Here is a 20728-nt window from a genome sequence, read left to right as displayed (position 1 = left end):
ATAAAACAAACCAATCAAATTTCGTTGCTAAAGATTTCATAACTGAAAATAATAATTGTAAATACAGTCTTCAGTGGAACGATACTCGTATTCACATACACTATATTATTACTTGACATCGTGCACTTGCGATTAAATTTTGAGCATACAAAATCATATTTTTATTGAGGATTTCACAGTGCAAGTTTTGCTCGATCACTTATTCTCCTCAGCAAAATGGCATTGCAGAGACAAAGAATTGCACCTTGAAAGAAATGATGAATGCATTATTATTAAGTTTTGGTTTACCATAGAACATGTGGGGGGGAGCTGTTCTAACAGCAAATTACATTTTAATAAGGTGCCCCGAAAGAAGCAAGATAAAAGTCCATATGAGTTATGGAAAGGTAGAAGACCTTCCTACCAATACTTGTGACTGTGGGGGTGTCTTGCCAAGGTTGCAGTACCCACTCAGAAGAAAGTAAAGATAGGACCAAAAACTGTTAATTACATTTTCATTGGATATGCTCAAAACAGCAGCGCTTATCGTTTCTTGTACACGAATCTCAAATACCTGATATTCACAAGAATACAATAATGGAATCAAGAAATGCTTCGTTCTTTGAACATATGTTTCTATGCAAATATAAGAAAAAACCAAGTTCATCCAAAAGATTATATGAGACAATTGATAAAGAACAAGAGCTTGATCAAGATATTGAACCTAGACGTAGCAAGAGAGTTAGGACTGAGAAATCCTTTGATTCAGATTTCATCACTTTCATGATCGAAAGTGAACCTCAAAGCTTCAAGGAAGCAATGAGTTCATCTGAGGGACCTCTATAGAAAGAGACTATCAATTCTGAAATGGAATCCATTTTACAAAACCATACGTGTGAATTAGTAAATCTTCCTCCGGAAGCAAACCACTAGGCTAGTAAATGGGTTTTTAAAATGAAAATGAAATCAGATGGAAACATAGATAAGTATAAAGCTAGATTGGTAATCAAAGGTTACCTAACGTGAAGGGCTTGATTACTTTGACACATATTCTCCTGTATCGAGAATAACATCTATATGTGTGATACTCGTGATTGCCGCCTTGTGAAATCTTGAAGTACACCAAATGGACGTAAAAACAGCTTTTCTAAATGGAGATTTAGAAGAGGAAATTTACATGGAACAACCTAAAGGATTTTTTGCGACTGAGCAAGAAAACAAGGTTTACAAACTGGTGAAGTCTCTATATGGCTTAAAACAAGCACCAAAGAAATGACACGAAAAATTTGATAAAGCCATGATAGAAAGTGGATTTAAATTCAGTGAATGTGACAAATTTTTATACATAAAAAACACTGAAAATGGATATGTCATTTATGTCTTTACAGAGATGACATAATTATCATTGGTAATGATAAGATGATCAAATCCAACAAGTAGTTATTGAACTCAAGATTTGACATTAAAGATTTGGGCTTAGCCGATATAATCCTTGGAATTAGAATTCATATAACATCAGAAGGGATAGTTCTAAGTCAGTCACATTATGTAGACAAAATACTTGAGAAATTCAATAAGGATGACTCTGCATTGACTAGAACCCCGATAGATACCATTCAGCATCTATCAAAGAATCGAGGTGAGAGTATGTCTCAATTAGAATAATCTCAAATCATTAGAACTCTGATGTACTTAATGAGTTGTACAAGACCAGACATAGCCTATGCAGTAAGCAAATTGAGTAGATTCACGAGTAATCCAGGAGTTGACCACTGGAAAGAAATTATTAGATTGCTAAGATACTTAAGGTACACTCGTGATCATGGGCTGCAATATACCAGATATCATGTTGTTATTGAAGGATACAGTGATGCAAATTAGATATATGATATGAAAGACTCAAAATCTACAGGTGGATTTGTATTCACTTTAGGAGGTGCAACAATTGCGTGAAAATCTTCTAAACAAACTGTAATAGCCAGATCCACGATGGAATATGAGTTTATAGCTCTTGGCAAGTGTGATGAAGAGGCTGAATGACTGCTGTTACTTCTTAGAAGATGTTCCAGAATGTGAAAAACATGTGCCGGCTATATGCATACATTGTGATAGCCAATCTGCGATTGGAAGGGCACAAAATGATATGTATAATGGTAAGTCTAGGCATATACGTCGTAAACACAATACCATTAGACAACTACTCTCAACTGGAGTTATCTCTGTTGACTATGTAAAGTCAAAGGATAATATAGTGGATTCGCTAACCAAGGGATTAAATAGAGAGTTAGTTGCGAAATTGTTAAGGGGAATGTGGCTCAAACCTATAGAATAAATTGGTGCGAAGGAAAACCCAACCTACGCTGACTGGAGATCCCAAGAACTAGGTTCAATGGGACAACCTAATCGCACTAATTTGGAGAATCAGTGTGGGGGTTATCCCTAGTCCATTCCTATTATGAAACAGTGAATGTTGAGGATAAGCTTACGGCTTTTAATCATTCTGATGAGAAGCAATATAAAATCACCTACGTGAGAGAGAAGTAGGACTGCTTCGAAGGAATTGCAGGGCTCAATTCTAGACCCTCTTGCAGAACCAAGAATGTGTTCATGGTCAAAACGAACACAATCATGAGAACTTAATAGTATCAGGGAGAGTCTTGTGTGAAGTATATCACAATTTACACAAACGGCTGTACAGTTTAAAGAAATCACGTCTACTGTCAACCAGTGAATTAATATGCTTATACAAAGGAAGGTTCAAAGGGTAACACCTACCTATCCTATGCAAGACTCAAATGTTGAACTTTATCATAAAATCTTTCATATAACTTTCAATTTCCATTCATGTCGGAGATTGTTGGATTAAATGTATTGGGTTGTGAGTTTTATGGACTTTCCATGTGAGTGAATGGAAATTTGGGAAAGTGGGTTTGTCCCACATCGGAAAAATAAAGTGGTATAGATAAGTTTATATTGTGTTATACTTTATGGAAGTGTAACAATGATTGGTCAAGAGGCTCTCTCTCGCGCACTCCGTCACAGGGGGGTGCAAATCATGGGCTCGATTTGAACTGGAAAAGTCTTGACTTGTGTGCAAGCGTACGAGCGCGACCTAGGTGTGTCGAATGTCGGACCGATCAAGGCAAAAATCACCTAGCTAGTCTATGCCATCTTTTGTTATTTTTTTCGGTTGAGACCTTTTACATGCCCTTGAGACCTTTCGCATGGCCTGGCTGTTGGTGCTTCGTCTGTCCCAACCTTTGGTGCTTCGTCTGCCATCTTTATGGCAACCTTTGGCCTTTCGTATGGTTGGTATCGACATTTATAAATAAGGGATGTGCCTAAGGCCAGAAAACCACACCGAAATCCACTTTCTCATACGTCTCTGAATTCTTCTACTGCCTCTTTGCTGCGCTTCTGCTCCTACTTCGTCCACTTATAAAGTTCAGGTACTGTTTTGTTCACTAGCATAGTGATTTGTGCGATATCACTGCTGTTCTGCCCGTTGTATCTTGAGAAACAGACGTCCGCTTAAACCTCGAAGCACATACCGGAGGGGGCAAATATGTTTTAAGAAAACTGTATACGCTACATGCCTCGGTTTGATTTTGCTTTCCTTTGCACGATAATCATACTCTAAACAACACACTTTTTTTAATGAAATTCTTCTATTAAAAGGTAAATATAGTTTGTTACAAATACACTGGACATACCCAGGGAAAAGTAGTTAAACTAACCCACGATGTCAACTAAATGACCAAATTCGAAATTTACATTATAATGCATAAAATAAGAACGAAGCTGCAAATAACCATTACAACGTGTCATACTTCTTATGTGATTGAAGTTTCCGGAGTGCTTTCCAACATCCATGGCAAACCTCTTGGAGCATCCCATTCTCTAATTTGTATAACCTCGGTAGCCAACGCATAAATCGCACAAAAGATATCTTCAACAATGAAGATCCAAACCTACATCACCGCAATTTGTATGCCAAGCAATTTGAATTTTCCTAACAACCCTATCACAGGGCACCATATCATCATCAAACAATTTACGGTTTCGCATGTCCCAAATGAAGTAAATTGTAGCTGCGATGGCTGCAATTGGCATCTTTTCAACTCTAGATGAACCTCGGTAAGTACTTCTAAAAGCTGCAAGTAAGGCAGTAGCTGAACCCATTGTTTTCCTTAAGCCCAACCATTCCCTAACTCTATTCCACACATACTTTGTAAGTGGGCATTGAAAGAACAAATGGTCAAAATGATTCCACAAATTGATTGCAAAGGACACAGACCTTATCTAATACATATGGTTGACGGTCTTTATTGAGGAATTTTTGATGAGCGAATAACCACAAAGAAAATCTATGCTTTGAGATGGTATTACTTTTCCAAACCTAGCGGTTTCCACGGCCAGATTAGTGGATTAGGGGAGAACCAAAGATATGCTTTAAGAAGAGAATTTGTTCCCTCGTTCCAACCACTCAGCATAGCCTTCGCTTCATCAGTCGAGGCCATACTCGTAGTTAGCTTATCTCTGTTAACCAAAAGTTTCAACAGAGGTGAGTCATCTCGCTTAGGTTTCCAGCTCCAAAAGTCATTGAAGTAATAGTGATTAACCCATTTGATCCACAAGGTGTCTTTTTTCTCATGTATGTTCCAAAGCACCTTTGAGAGAAGTGCTTTGTTCCAAGCTCTAAGGTCACGAAGTCCCAACCCTCCACTCTCAATAGGTCTACAAATTTTTTTCCAGGAAATGGAAGGCTGTTTTGACAACCAAAAAAAAGAACGACATAAACCATATATTTTCTCAATCACTCCATCCGGCAATTGGCAAGATAGACATCCAGTAGCATTCTACTCCCTGGAGCACTGATCGGATAAGTTCCAATCTGCCTATATGCGAAAGAGATTTTCGAGGCCACGCATTAATTTTGCTCGAAAGCTTATCAAGTAATGGGGAGTAGTATGATATTCTCAATAACTCCTTGAGACTATCAACTATTATGCTCACGCTCCCAATATCACCTCTAGAAAATAACAAGAGGTCATCTGCATACGCTAAGTGTGTAATCCGCAGTGGCTCACATTTTGGATGATAATTAAAGTCAGGTGAACAAGCTGCAGTAGATAATGATCTCGAAAACATCTCAAGACAGATAGAAAACAAGTAGGGTGATAACGGATCACCTCGTCGAAGGCCTCTATTCCCAGCGAAAAAACCATGTAATTTTCCATTGATTGACACTTAAAACGAAGTGGTGGACACACATTCCATAATCCAAGACGAGAAAATTTCAGGGAATTCCAATATTCGCAAAGCTTCAGCCAAGAAGCCCCAATGAACGGTGTCATAAGCTTTCTGGAGATCGATTTTCATAATGGATCTCGGAGAAGTTGTCTTTCTGTTGTATTTTATAAATAGTTCTTGTGCCAGGTGTATGTTATCCACAATTGATTTGTCTTTAATGAATGCCGTTTGAGCATCATTTATAAGCATACCCAAGACTTTACAAAGTCGGTTGGCTAGTATTTTAGATATGATCTTGTAGAATACGTTGCAACATGAGATTGGTCTATAGTCACCTACCGAGTTGGCAAGTGTAGATTTTGGCACAAGAAGGAATGATTCCATTGCTTTAATAAACGTTCATTGGTGAAGAATTCAGTAACCGCATCAATAACATCACTACCAGTCACGTCCCATGATTTTTTGAAAAAAGCAGATCCAAAGCCATATGGACCCGGCGATTTATCATCATCTATGTCAAACAACACTTCTTTGATTTCTTGCTCGGAAGTAATGGAAACAAGCATATATATCCACTCCTGCAGAACCACTGCACCTTTCCCATATTGGCAATCCAAATTTTTTAACAAATTCAGTCGCTATCTCATTGATATCCGTAGATACACGCCCATCCATCTTTGTTAGAGCCAAAATCGTGTTTTTCTTTTTATTCCTTTCGATCAAATCGTGGAAGAATTTGGAGCATCTGTCCCCCAATCGAAGATAGTCGCCTTTAATTTTTAAGAGAAGAACAATCTTTCCGCCTCTGCCAGGTGTTCAGCCATTACCCTTAATCGTTTAATGTCTTTCACTGTGGTACCCCCAGTCAATACTCTTTTATGCTCATTCTGTAGTTTGTCCCTTGCCAACTTAGCCCTATTAGAAATGTAACTGAAGTGTCTATTGTTCAAGCCCTTCAACGGAGTTTTCAGCCTGCTAAGTTTATGTTTTAACAAGTATTGTGATGTCCCATACATATCTGTATCTCAATTGTTTCTCACCAGATCCAAGAAATTTACACGAAGAGTCCACATGTTGAGAAATTTAAAGCTGCTGTTTTTACTTTTATCTGCCACCTTCATTGCGACGATGTAACAAGAATGGTCTGAAATGCAACCTGGAGTCAGGTATTCAACAAACGCATTATTGTTATGACAGAGCCAAGCATTGTTAACCATCACTGTATCAAGTTTAGAGCAAATCATGGTATTCAACTAGGTGAAAAAACATCCAACACCATGCAAATCCGATAATTCAAGAGATGACACGCAATCTTCAAAGTCAGTAGTTTCATAAGGTTTGATAAGAACCCCGTCTTTTTTATCATCCGGTGATAGGTAGCAGTTAAAATCCCCCATCACAATCCATGGGTAAACAATTCCAGCCCCAACTCGCTTGATAGATTCTCATAGAGGTTTACGAGCTTTGACAGAGTGTAGCCCATAAACAAACGTTGCAAAGAATTGTTCAGACGTATTGATGCATTCAATCTTCACATGGATAAATTGATCATTCATGTCTAAGAGGGATATATTTGCAACACAAGAATTCCACAGTAACAAAGTTCTCATTTTAGGGGAAGTCGTTGAAATATTATTCAAAAATAACATACGTGGAAATCGTAGTCTAATGACTTTTTCAAGTGTCTCCATTTGTAACTTCGTTTCCAGAGGCAGAGAATGTCCAAATTATTCAATTTGATGAGACTTTGGACGCTTTTCTGCTTCAGAGGTTTGTTAAAACCTCTAATATTCCAGCAGGCTATCTTCATGGGCAACCGAAGGCTGTTTTGGGTAGCCGCACCTCAGATGATTTTTTTTTTTGAAAAATCTGCTCCCGCTCCCAATATTAGCCACTGGTGAATTAGAATTAGGATCTATGGGGATAAATTCTGTTTCCATAGAGCTAGACCCACATTCTGACTTTGAAACATTCACCGCTTTCTCAAAGTGTATCTTGTTCTTGAATCTTTTCTTCTTATTCGATACAGTCTTTCATTCTTCCTTATCCTGTATTTCCACAAGGGACAAGGTAACCTCAATGTCTTCACTGTCAAACATGTAGTTAACATCAAGGCCCTCTCTGATTTCATTCTCATCTTGTGAATAACCATCTTCATCAGCAAAGTTCGGTAGACCAATTTCTATTTTCGGGCTAAGTGGTAGAGTAGTCTCAATATCATTCTGACCCATCTGTGAATGAGTCTCTGTAGGATGTTCCGGGTCAGATTGAGAGGGGTAGCCAAATTTTTTGTGCCACTCGGTTCTGGTTCAACCATAAGTTTATTAGGAATGATATATATTTTTATGCCCTCCTTCATCTTTTCCCCTGCAGGAGCACGTTGTTTTTGATATCCATGCGATTTATTTCGTTGTGTGAGTTGATTTCCAGCATAATCTGCCCCACACATATCCGCAATATGTCCCAAGGAACGACATTTATCACAAAATTTTGGACCCAATTCATATTTGAACTTAACCAATGTCTTCTTACCGGTCGACAATTTGACGTTGTATTCCCATACTCTTGGTTTTTTTGCATCAATCTCAACTAAATATTTTTACACAACACCGGAGACAAGCACAAGCAACCAGACACGAAATACGTCTCAGCTAATCTCCAAGTAGCCCACTAAAACAGGCAAGAGAGCCCAAAGTCGATTGAATTCAAAAGGTCGAAAAACAAGAGCCCCCACAGTTTGCGAAGCTTCACTTTTCGTTTTTCAGGTTCATGTGGTCCTGCTTTATCTTTACGAGTTCATTTCTACACTACTGTTGTTAGCATTTTATCTAACACTTTTTGAACACCGCATGCCCCCGTCCGACTGGATTTTCTCCAGTACAACAACAATGAAGTTGAAACGACTTTTGTTGAAGTTGTCAAAAGTCCCAAACCAGTATCCAACATGCTTCACTATCATATCAATAAGAAAGACATACTCATCAGGAACTTCAATCTTCTTGAATGATGGCTTGTATGTCATCTCAGAAATCTTGTCCAAGCACTGACCAAATCTTCCGTATTAAGCTCTGGAACTTCCTCAACTCCTTCACGGGGCAGTTGGAACGTAAGAATGATATTATCAGAGGTGATTGAAAATTCTTGCCCCTTCACCTCAACCTTGATATCGTCCTTTTCTTCAGACGCTACAGCCGTCCGAAAGAACTCGTTCACTGCTCCCAGATGTGTGGTTTTATATGTCTCAAAACCATATATCGTTTCAGTCCTGTAGAGATCAGAAATCCCATTTCATTTTTCAAGCCATCATTAGCATCGGATTCGAGGCTCTCAAAATCGATGAACTAATTGTGAAGATATCCCTTGAGTGTCATTGAGTTGATTAGAAATGAACGAAGAAGAACGGATGCTTTGAGAGATATATGCTTTTTGAAAATACTCTTTTGAGTGCTTAAAGATTTGGCGAGATAAAAATCCTTGTTTATATGAGATACATGCAGAATAAATTATTAAGCAAAATTTCACATATAAACGCTCAAACGATTCAACATGATTTATGAGATCAAAACTGTACGAATAAAAGATTTAATAAATATTGTGCTACCGATTCAAATTCTTTTAAAACCTTTTTCAAGTAATAATATTCCCAATTTTATACAAAAAGGTGCGTTCACTTTTACCAACTGTTGAATTTTTTTCCCTTTCAAGTAGCTCTGCATGACTGAAACAAGTTAGAACTTAATATTACCAATAAAAACCCTCATGCTAGGAGATTTTGGTTATTTTGACTCCAAGGGTTTGTTGTTCTTACCTCATTAATGGTTTGACAAAAACTTGTGTGAGACGGTCTCACGGATCGTATTTTATGAGACGGATCTCTTATTTGGGTCATCCATGAAAAAGTATTACTTTTTATGCTAAAAGTATTACTTTTTATTGTGAATATCGGTAGGGTTGAGCCGTCTCAGAGATAAAGATTCGTGAGAGACCGTCTCACAAGAGACCTACTAATATTTTCATGAACATAAATCCAAAATATTTAGCGAAGGTTTTTAAAATTTTCAAGATCCCTGAAATCGCTTATAATTTTCTTGAGATCTTTAAACCCCTTTGAAGAATTTAAAATGAATCTGAGACACCTAGAAGGTTTTATCATTACCGCGGAATAATAGAGATGTATTCGAAGGATAGAATGGTGTGCGTAAAATTGTACGATATAAGCATATTATATAGGAAAAAAGAACTAACAACAATAAAAATATTCACAATCCAATCATTTGTTGATAGTTCGTGAATGTATTTTGAATATTTTAATGATAATTTCACGCAAAGACATTTCATTGATTTAACTTTAGACTTCATAGACTACAGATGTTCTGATCTTGAAGACCACTGAATTTATTGAAAATATGAGGTTACAAGATGTACACTTAGGTCATTTTCAACCACAAAATCTATTTTGATATAAATTTTAATTAAAATAGTGCAATTTCTGCAACAAATACAACATCTATCTCCAACCCAATTACTTCAAATCTTATATCAAAAAAAATATTCTCGAAATATTCTTTTTATTTTATTTCAAGTCTTTCAAGTTGCATTTGTATTTCAATAATATGTTTCAATTTAGTTATAAAAAGGCAGCAATTCAGATTAAACATTTTGCTCGCTGTTCACAATTTATAATGCTGGATTTTTTGTTGGTTTTGTCAAAATTTCGGCTCTATTTGATGGTCTTAATCGGCATTAGTCCCATATTTGTTATTATTTATCATTGATTAAACATTTGGACTTTTTCACATCATCGTTCCGAAGTTTGTCACTTCTTTCTACTTAAGCAGCGTTTGGTTGGGGTGATTGGGTGGGTTTATGATTGATAAACCCACCTAATCAAGCGTTTGGTACGATTTTTATTTAACCAAGTCAATCTCTCCTATGAATGATTAGGTTGTACAAGGTGTGATAAAATAATCACTCCTCACCTCCTAGGATTATTTATCCAACTCTTAATACATCTTATTTTTCCAATTTTACACTTCTCTTATATCCAAACTCACCACCATTTCCCGCCACGACCGCCCACCGGCCGACCGCCGCCGCCGACCGACCGCGGGCAGCCCCGACTGCCCGCCGTCGTCGGCCGACAATGCCGCCCGCCCGCCGGCATACCGGAGTCGTCGCCGGTCGACCACCTCTGGCCGGCCGACCACCGCCTCCGCCGGCCACCACACCGTCGCCGTCGTCAGGCCGTCGCCGGAGTAAAAAAGGAAAAAAAAAGAAAAGGACAATTTTGTCATTTCATCAAAAAATTCAAAATTATCCCACACTTAAAAATCATACCAAACATAATACTATTTTACATCATATATTACATTTCTATCACAATCATTTATTTTATCATTTAAATACTAATCATTAATTTATTTTATCCTCCAAACCAAACGCAGCCTTAGTGTATTGAAATTTAAATAGAATAGATCTCTTGTGAGACATTCTCATGAATCTTTATCTGCGAGATGGGTCAATCCTAACGATATTCACAATAAAAAATAATACTCTTAGCATAAAAATTAATACTTTTTCATGGATGACCCAAATAAGAAATTCGTCTTACGAAATTGATCCTTGAGACCGTCTCACAAGAATTTTTATGATTTAAATATTGCTTCAAGGTGCGAGTTAGGGTTATATCCATATAAATTGATAAGAATGACCGAATCACAGCATTTTAAGATTCGCAAAACGTACTATATTTTTTTTAAGATCACAACATAAAATTTTAATTTTTTAATTGTTTAAACAAGTTAAAAGTTGTAATTTGATTAAAATTTCACACAAAATATGAAAATGGTCTAAGATTTTCAAGATGGCAGAAATAAGCACGAAAATATATAATCGTTTGTGCCAGAATAAAACGTACAGATGCACACATGTAGAAGAATAAATAAAGAAAAAAGAGCACTCTTGCTGAAAGTAAACGTACAAATTTTCATCTGACTTGTTGACTCAAGGTGAACAAATTTATTGCACAAATTGAAAGCCAAAATCAGAATCAGCTTCAAGATAAAAACTTGAATAAATATGAGAATCCAGGCAGGACTTCAACAAGAAGATGAGAATATGAGTTCATGCAAAAGACGTACAATAGATAAATTTCCAATCTCTGGACAACGCAAGCTCAATTTTATCCCACTAGGCAGCAATCTGACCGAATAGGCTCTTCCGGATCTGTAATTTCCATACAAGTAATGATAAAGTAAAGATCATGCTTAAGCATTGGGCGTACTGATTAATAAACCGTAATCGAAAAGCATTATTACATGCAACAGCTAACAAAAAACAGCCAACGAGAAAACTAAGAGCAGCACCTTATCTTACAAGGGTTCTATATCAAAACAGAATCTGGAATAGTTTAAAGACGATGAGAACATGTTTTAGCATTTATATGTAAATATACAAGTTACAGAGGTGCTTTTGGGTATTTTGCTGTATTATGTGTTCCACTTCAATTCTTCAATTAATATCCTCCAAAACAAGATAGAAACCCATCAATCCCCATCAATATTTAGAGATACGTGAATTTTTGAATCCATCAATATTTTTTGAGAGCCAAACCCTAGTTCCTAATGAGAGTAAAGAGCCAACGAATTCATGACGTCAGGGAAAATGCCAAGGTAAAATCCCAGGGAAACAATAACAACAGAGAGATTGTGACACCACAACATCCCTTTTTCTCTATCCTTAAGAGTTCTTACTTGACTCCTACTAACTAAAAAATATATGTTTCAAAGAGATGCAATAAAATAAGAAATCATAAGGCAGGAATCTACACAAAGAGTAATTCTTTTATCCGTATGGGAAAGAACGAGATTGCTGGACAAGAGGTGCAACAGATGGCTCATTTTGTAACTTTCAATAAGAAGTATATTACACCAAGGATATATGAATACACGTAAATGCAGATGAAAGTCTAGATAGAGAGTTGAGAAATAACCTCTGGCAACTTTTTACGAAAAACAACTTCAAGTCTTGCATCAAGAGTATTCTCAAATACAATTTTTCCATCCCTAGAAGCCAATACTACACCTCCTGAGCTGAAAAGAAAGCAGGAGAAATAATTATAATTTAGACAATACATAAGTTATTTCTTGAGAAAAATATCCAAGTACCAAAGCAGAGACAGTTATCAGTATTTAGTTGATTGGCTGCGGTTCACTATAATATGGCACTGACAAATCATTGTTTTGCAAGTTCCTATTTGTGAAAGTAAGACCAGAATCTATCGTAAGTACCAGAAAGGCCCATGTGCATTATGATGGGAAGGAGCAGGAGGAAGGTTGACATCATCGACTACTATCTCAGGAGGATGAACTTTTGCCTTCTGTGCATACTCCTCCTTTGCTGAGTTCAAAACAGAGTTTACCAATTGCACGTCATCTTTACGGCAGCGCAACAACACAGATGGCTCTTTCAGCCTTAGCAAACTCTGAAATGCAAATACATATTTCAACAGATGTGGCAATGAGTCAGACCTCAAGCTGGTATATTCAAAATGAATGACAAAAATAATCTCAACAACAAAAATAAGGTGTATTCTGATATCATTCAAACTTCCAACATAAATAGTAACTCGCATCTGCTGCAAACTTGATCCATGAACTTCAACATTTGAAAAATAAATAGTTTAAGGGTGTAGGGTGTGCTTTTTTTTAGTCTCGTGCAACTAGAAAAGTTGAATGTCACAAATTGTTTTGAATAATGACAAAAATTAGGTAATATCATTATTCAAAATTGTGAGAGAGAGTGACACCGCTGAAAAGCCAACAGTCTGTTTTTTGTAAGAAGTCACATCAACCAACCGAAGAATTAAAAAATGGGTTAATTTTATGTCTAGCGAAAATTGAATACAAAATCAACGTCTACCAATAAAATGGAAAGTATATTTGACAACAGGCATGGATTATCTTCTCTCTTCCAACAAAGTTAATATCATAAATTAAAATGTTGTCAGCAGGTTATTGACAGCTTCAGTCCTACCACGTCCAAAAATAATGGAGATAGGAAAACTCAGACCTAGCAAGGTACCACTAGGCTGACTCTAGAGGATTAAAAAAAATATTTTAAATACAATTTGCTTTATTTTTGTAAATATCTACACTATCTGGATCCAAAATTTAGATTAACGATGTTAAATTTTCTAATAAATCAGAGCATAAACTACGTATCAAGATTCAACTTTAACAAACCTGAACAATAAGATCCTTCAGGAGATTTTTGTAGCTATCGTGGTCATGGCTCACATGCAACAACTCCTTCGACGCGTCCTCCTTCATTGAATTGACTAAATCATCCTGAGCTTGAAGAACCTTGATTCGAGAGGCATTAAGTTGCATAGAGTACTCACTGTAAAAAACAATAGTAAACGAACATTTGTTAATAGAAATTCAATTCAATATATCGTAAATAACTTGCACTATAAGAACATCGCAGTTTGTTAGGATTTTTCAAATGAACACTTGTCCATATCCCTATAGGGCCCCAACCGGAGATAAAGCAAAAACATATTGAGTTTAGAGTTTAGAGTAATACATTAATGCTCATCTAGAGAATAGGAAATTTTAGAAAACGAAATGAATCAGCACCATTATAGAAATAAACTTGAAATATATTGCAAATATGACGAAAGGAAATAGTGCCTGATACACATCATCATTACGGCCAGTAGCATATCCTACAGTGAGCAAGAGAGGTAACCAACTCTCATATAAACAATTATTTTTCAGAAATATGTTATCTCAAAAAAAAAAGTTTTGATGCTACAAGGGATTTGCCTAAACTTCATCCTTCTTGGTCAAAATGCATCGAGTGGCCCCAATTCTTAGGAAGCACAATACACTAACCACACACACACATACGCACACACAAATATATACAGCACAAAATTAAATATTTCTTCTTCGATTGACGCATACACAGCACAAAATTGAAAAACATCAAATAAAGAAGCGAATCACATTAAAAAAAAAAAAAGCTTACATTTTCTTCCGGACTTGAACTTGTTTCTCCTTGCGCTCATACTCTTGTTTGATCTTCTTCTTCTCAGCTTCCACTAGTTGCAATTTCTCAATATTGAATTCCTGCACAACAAACAAATCGATAAAATAACTTCCACTCCAAACCAAAAACGTACGAAAAACGCAAGAATCCAACGGCTAAATCGACTTGGAACAAAAACGCATACTTCTTCAGCGGAGACAGAGATCTCGTTGGCCTTCTCCTCCGCTTCCTGGCGAATGAATCGGACCATCTGCTGGATCTGCTTCGAGACATCTGCATCGTTCATCTTCGGATTTGGATCGGATAACGGGGAATGGGGTTGGGGTTTATCCTCTTCTCAGATGAGAAACAGTTCGAATATTTGATTGGTCGAGCAGGGACCTGAATAGATGCCTACTGAGCTTGGGATTTATAGCAGTTATTCGTTAATCGAACGAAAAGCTAATATTTTTTTCCCTTGAGGCCCACAAGTTATCTAATTTGCGCACATGTTTTATCTTGTTTATACATTATTTCCATTATTTTTTCCATTTTCCTTTTTCACCTCTAAAGTCCAAGCGGCCCTTACAAACGTGAATTGGTTAGATTTTTTTTTATAAAATCTCGGACCAAATTAACTTTATCAGTTTTACTGTAGCAAATCTAATAGATGATGCTCCAAAAAATTTCTCAAGCTGGGAGCCTTCATCTCTTTATGGAAATTCTCCGAGGTAAGGTGATCGAGCTCCCAAAGATAGATTCTGACAGGGATCATGCACACACTCAAAAAACAAACTCGTAAATTGTACCCCGAAAGAATTTTCAAGTATGACTACTCTGACGATCAAGTCTTATTGAGGCTAAAGAAAAGAGAAAACTCACAAGATATAAGTACACACAAGAAGCAATATGAACTCCAAAAACTTTATATTTATAAGAGAATAATAATGATGACTCCGATCGAATAATCCAGAAGCCTTTTACGACCAGACACCCGACCATGCTTGCATTAAATGCTCCATTAAATGCTTCATTAAATACCGCAGTCAAGGCTATATTTCATACCACGGCCGAGGAGATCTGTCATATCACTAGCCTTGTCAAATCAACTTTAAGCCACTCGTGCGTCGCCTGACATGCACATAATTGCAAACTAGGTCGACTACTATGATATCACTCAATAGTTTCCCCCATTGCCCGGATAAATATTTTATCATCGAGACAAGGAACTTCTACTCGGGTCTAGTTCCCACCTTTTTTCTCCCGACCACCAGACTTGTTAGCTCATGTCCGAGATAGCCAACTCTTTGAGCTCGGGGCCCAACCCTAGGAATTTGCCTTCAATTACCTTAGTTTACATCCACCACAGGATACTTTCACTTCAGCTACCCTTTGCCTTGATTCTTCTGTGGAACTCAGAGATACCTCGAGGTGTCACCAATCATATTAGTGTTTATTGAGTATGGTAGCCCATGTTGCGAGCCCAACTTCTACTACAATAGTTTTAACTTGAAATTCCTAAATCCTTGAACTCGTCAATAAATCCTCAAGTCCGTCCCTTCATCTTGACTGACAATCTACCCCACCTCCTCGTCCTCAGACATCAATTGCTTCGGTCACTTTCTTACTTAGTTCTAGGAACTCGGTCTAGGTCCTTGCGGAGACTGGAAACTACCCCCCAAGGCATCATTAGTCACCCTCTTATTAGTTGGGCTAGAATTTTAGTTTGTTGTCCTGACCTACCTTGCTCACACCCATGACCTAGACCTTATATGCTTTGCTTTCTGGATTAGGTGATGGACTGTTCTGGGGATGATGTCAAGCTTATGGACGCATCTTAATGGGCCGATCGATGTATATTTTTGGTTCGTCAATTCGTTTTCGAGACTATCTCATCCATTTGCTTCTGCCCACACCAACGGTCCAGATTGCTTTCCCATGTCTATGTATAAACCATCTCTCCCACCATTTCCTACTTTACATTATTTTGCCTTCTCTCGTCTCCAAATTTTCCTTGACTTCCAGTGTCTTCCCACCTTCCTTCAGCTTATTTCACAATTTGAAAGTAAGTCTAGTGATGCCCCATGATGTCCCGGGCTATGGAAAGTGCCCGAGACAGGGGAATGGAAAGGTGCCCGGATCAGGGGCGTAGATTATTCCCGGGTCATACGAACAACCCAGGATTTGGGATAAATGGATTGTTAGTTCTACAAAGGAATCCAGTGAAGACCGGGCCATTAAATGCTCGGGATGTTGGACAGACAGGTCGTCAGGGAGGATTCATCAGGAGCCGAGTAGACGAGTGCCCGAGACGTCCGTGCGATAGGCTATGGGATATCTGAGTTCTTGTTTTACCTCCCGCGAAACATTCCACCCGGGTCATCTCGATATAAGTGCCGTATTTAATTGCGCCATAGTAGGATGTGCATGGCCGACCTATCTCTGACAATAACATAAATGGTTGACAAAATCAGGTGGGCTGGACTTGACTAATGTATGATTTGATGTGTCAGAATAATATGGTATAATCAGCCGCCCTACTATAATTAATGATCAGCACAAAGAACGAGGTCATCATTACATCTTCTACTATAAATACCGGGTACTTTACTCACATTTACTCTCTAATAATTTTCTCATTGAATGCACACATTTATTGCACACCAATCTCACAGTCATCTCTTGGTTACATTGGTTTTTATCTTGAGTTCTCTGCTGACTTAAGCATCGGACTGGTCACGCCGGACACCCCTTCGGCGTCCATTCACGTGGTTATCTTCTTGTTTGCAGATCATTTCACTTAGTCAAGAAAACAAGCTTTTCATCCAGACGTTCGGCTCTCATTTCCTTCAACATCTTGATAGCTGACCCGGTAGACTCGGACCCGGCTCGTCCATTTCGCCCGGATCGCATCATTGGCGTCAGTCTGTGGGAAATAGAGTTATAAGACGTCGATATGCCTCCTAGAAGAGCCAATCAAGAGACCTCTCGGATCTAGGGAGAGAACAACACACATGTTTCTGGTGCGGGTGGTCCGCCGCCCAATGGACCTCCGCCCACCTTTAATTTGACAAGCGAGGAGTTGGCCAAAATTGTGACTAAGACAATAGAAGAGGCCTTGGCAAAGAAAGATCATCCCCATCATTCTGCTCAACCAGAGCAGGAACAAGAGCAAGGGCAAGGAAACCGAGAAGAGGAGAGAAGGGAAGAGGAAAGGGAGTCTAGTGCTGGTTCTAAATCTCATACAGTAGCGGAGGAGTTGGAAGAGTTGAGAAAGAAAGTGAAGGTGTTGGAAGGACAAGTTGGCTCCAAAAGTAGTTCTCGAGCTGTTAAAGGCTGCCCGTTTTCTGATGCCATTGTCCGAGAACAACTTCCCGGGCACTTCAAATCGGTCAAAGTCAAGGAGTATGATGGTAGTTCTGATCCTGAAGAGCATCTTGCTAGCTTTGAGAATATGGCCATGCTGCATTGCTATGGAGACCAAATCAAATGCAAAGTGTTCTTGACCACCCTGGTCGACTCGGCTCAAAGATGGTTTGATGGTTTAGCCCCTCAGAGTATTCACTCTTTCGAAGATTTTCAGAAAGTGTTCTTACACCAGTTCAGCAGTACCAAGAAGTATAAAAAGACTGCTTTCAATTTATTTGAAGTAAAGCAGCGCCAAGACGAAACTCTCAGGGCCTATATCAAAAGATTCAACCGGGTGGCCCTCGATGTACCTGCCTGTGCACCCAAGACGAAGACTGCTGCTTTTACACAAGGTTTGTTGGAGGGAGATTTCTTTCGTTCCCTTACCAAAAAATTGTCCGGGGACTTCGAAGATCTTTTGTCCCGGGCAGAAAAGTACATCAATATGGAAGAGGCCCAGCATCAGAAGAGAGAAGCTTTGAAGAGGTCCAGAGGAGACCGGGTTGTCCGGCCCGAGGAGAGAACTAGCAAGAGGAGTGGTTCCGGGCATTTTTCTCACGTCCCCTTAAGAAATGCCTGGGATCGGGAGATTCAAGAATGCAGCTCAGACATTGCCCCACCTCCTAATTCAACAACCCGGCCATCTAGACCAGAGAAGAAAGGGTTTTGTACCCTTCACAAAGAATGTTCTCACAATACAAATGAATGCCAAACTTTGAGGAAAGAATTCCAAAAGCGCTTTGAGCCGGAATCTCATCCCTCCCGAGACGAGCCCCGATCACCACCCTGGATATCTCGACGACCCGGACCCAACGCTCCCAGAAGATCGGTGGACATTCCGAGTGGAAGTAGAAGAGCAGAGGGGAGCTCCCGGGAAAAGAGGAATACACAACCGGAGAAGAGAGACCCTTCTCCGAGTAGAGGAGTAATAAAAATGATTTCGGGAGGGTCTACTGATGGTGACTCTAACCGGGCCAGGAAGACGAGAGGCAGAAGAGAATGTTTGGAGGTTGATAAGAGGGGGAGGAATGAACCAGTCATAAGTTTTGGCCCAGAAGACCTCAGGGGAGTCAGTCTGCCCCATAATGATGCTCTTGTTATTCAAGCCCGGGTGGCTAAATATGATGTACACAGAGTGTTCGTTGACAATGGCAGCTCTGTCAATGTCATCTTCAAAGAAGCCCTGGTTCAAATGGATTTACATGAATACCAACTGGAGGCGGTTGAGACTGCCCTGTTCGGCTTTGCAGGTCATGCGGTATACCCGGAACGAGAGATCACCCTGCCCCTGACACTTGGAAGTGGAGACTTGACGAAGACAGTTATGACAGTCTTTACCACAGTGGATGCCCCATCTTCGTACAATATAATCCTTGGGAGGCCAGCCATGAACGAAATGAGAGCTGTGGCCTCCACTTATCACCAGAAGATTAAATTTTCAGTACGAGGACAAGTTGGAGAGGTAAGGGGAGACCAACCCTCCTCTCGGAAATGCTATGGCGAGACAGTCCGAGTAGACCGAAGAGGGCAAGAAGGGAGGATAAGGGGAAGAAGGTGACTCAAGAAAAAAGAGTGGCGAAGGAGAAGGAAGTACATTTTGTTGCAGAAAATGAGCAGGAGGTGGTTGAAGTAGAGCCAGGGAAAAGCATCCGGGTGGCCCGAGACCTTGAAGCTTCCACCCGGGTAAATCTCCTGGCCTGTTTAAAAGCTAATATCTCTGTTTTTGCATGGTCTCTACAGGAACTTGCGGGGATATCACCCAAAGTAGCCGAGCACAAATTAAACATCATCCCTGGATCCCGACCTGTGAAGCAGAAGAAAAGACATTTTGGCCCAGAAAAAGATAAAATAATTGATGAACAGGTGAAAGAAATGCTGAAACCCGGCCACATCAGGGAAGTACAATTTCCCACGTGGCTCTCAAATGTGGTCCTTGTTCCAAAAGCCACGGGGAAGTGGAGGATGTGTGTGGACTTTCGGTATTTGAATAAAGCTTGCCCAAAAGATTGCTACCCACTTCCCCGGATAGATCAATTGGTGGATTCAACCTCTGGCTTCGAGTTATTAAGTTTCATGGATGCATATCAGGGATATCACCAAATCCCTATGGCCCGAGAAGACCAAGATAAGGCAAGCTTCATCACTTCTGGAGGCACCTTTTGCTATGTGGTCATGCCCTTCGGATTGAAAAACGCTGGGGCCACATATCAACGCTTAATGAATCAAGTTTTCCAGAAGCAGATAGGAAGAAATATTGAAGTATATGTGGATGATATCTTGATCAAAACTTGGAAGATCTCTTGCTTTATTGATGATTTGGCAGAAACCTTTGCCACTCTGAAGAGATATGAAATAAAGCTCAACCCAGCCAAGTGTGTGTTCGGGATAAAAAGTGAAAAGTTCTTGGGTTTCATGGTCACAGGACCGGGGGATTGAAGTCAACCCGGAGAAAATCAAAGCAGTGCTTGACATGCCTTCCCCACAATCTGTCCGAGAAGTACAGAAACTGACCGGGAGAATTGTTGTCCTGTCACGATTCATCTCCCGGTCTGCTCATAGAAGCTATCCATTCTTTCAAGTTCTTCGGAAGGCCCAGAAATTTGGTTGGGATGAAAGATGTGAGCAAGCCTTTCAAGACTTGAAGAAGCACTTGGCCGAGTTGCCCGTTTTGGTAAAGCCCGAGCCCGGGGAGAAGTTATGGGTCTATTTGTCTGCTACTGAGGATGTCATTAGCTCTATACTCATCCGAGAAGAAGGAACATATCAGAAACCAGTGTACTATGTTAGTCATGCCCTCCGAGGAGCAGAGTTAAGTATAATGAAGTGGAAAAAATAGCTCTGGCCCTGGTGGTGACTGCTCGGAAATTGAGGCCGTATTTTCTTTCCCATCCAATAGTGGTCCTCACCAACTCTCCACTCGGGAGGATAATGAAACATGCAGAGGTCTCAGGGAGAATGGTTAAGTGGACGATAGAGCTTGGGGAGTACGACATTGAATACAAACTCCGGGCCGCTATCAAAGCCCAGGCCTTAACTGATTTTTTGACAGAGATGA

The 20728-nt window shown here is 39.3% G+C and overlaps 2 protein-coding genes across 2 annotated transcripts; one reads left to right on the top strand and one right to left on the bottom strand.

Moving 5' to 3' along the window:
• Positions 1–11174: 11174 nt before the first annotated feature.
• LOC142543044 (V-type proton ATPase subunit E) lies at positions 11175–14717 on the bottom strand. The gene is made up of 6 exons (XM_075650027.1): positions 14471–14717; positions 14266–14366; positions 13476–13632; positions 12522–12715; positions 12224–12323; positions 11175–11457 (listed from the first exon to the last, which is right to left on the bottom strand). Exons 1-6 carry the CDS (start codon positions 14570–14572, stop codon positions 11422–11424), a joined length of 690 nt encoding a protein of 229 aa, XP_075506142.1. The 5' UTR covers positions 14573–14717; the 3' UTR covers positions 11175–11421.
• Positions 14718–16388: 1671 nt separating this feature from the next.
• On the top strand, positions 16389–20509 carry LOC142541807 (uncharacterized). Its single transcript, XM_075648267.1, has 4 exons — positions 16389–16559; positions 17264–19135; positions 19414–19932; positions 20096–20509. The coding sequence occupies exons 1-4, from the start codon at positions 16389–16391 to the stop codon at positions 20507–20509; spliced, it is 2976 nt and encodes a 991-aa protein (XP_075504382.1).
• Positions 20510–20728: the final 219 nt, after the last annotated feature.

Source organism: Primulina tabacum, chromosome 4 (genome assembly GCF_025594145.1).
Source record: "Primulina tabacum isolate GXHZ01 chromosome 4, ASM2559414v2, whole genome shotgun sequence".
NCBI classification, from domain to species: domain Eukaryota; kingdom Viridiplantae; phylum Streptophyta; class Magnoliopsida; order Lamiales; family Gesneriaceae; genus Primulina; species Primulina tabacum.
The sequence above is the reverse complement of the archived record's forward strand: the minus strand, read 5'-3'. Positions and strand labels throughout refer to the sequence as shown.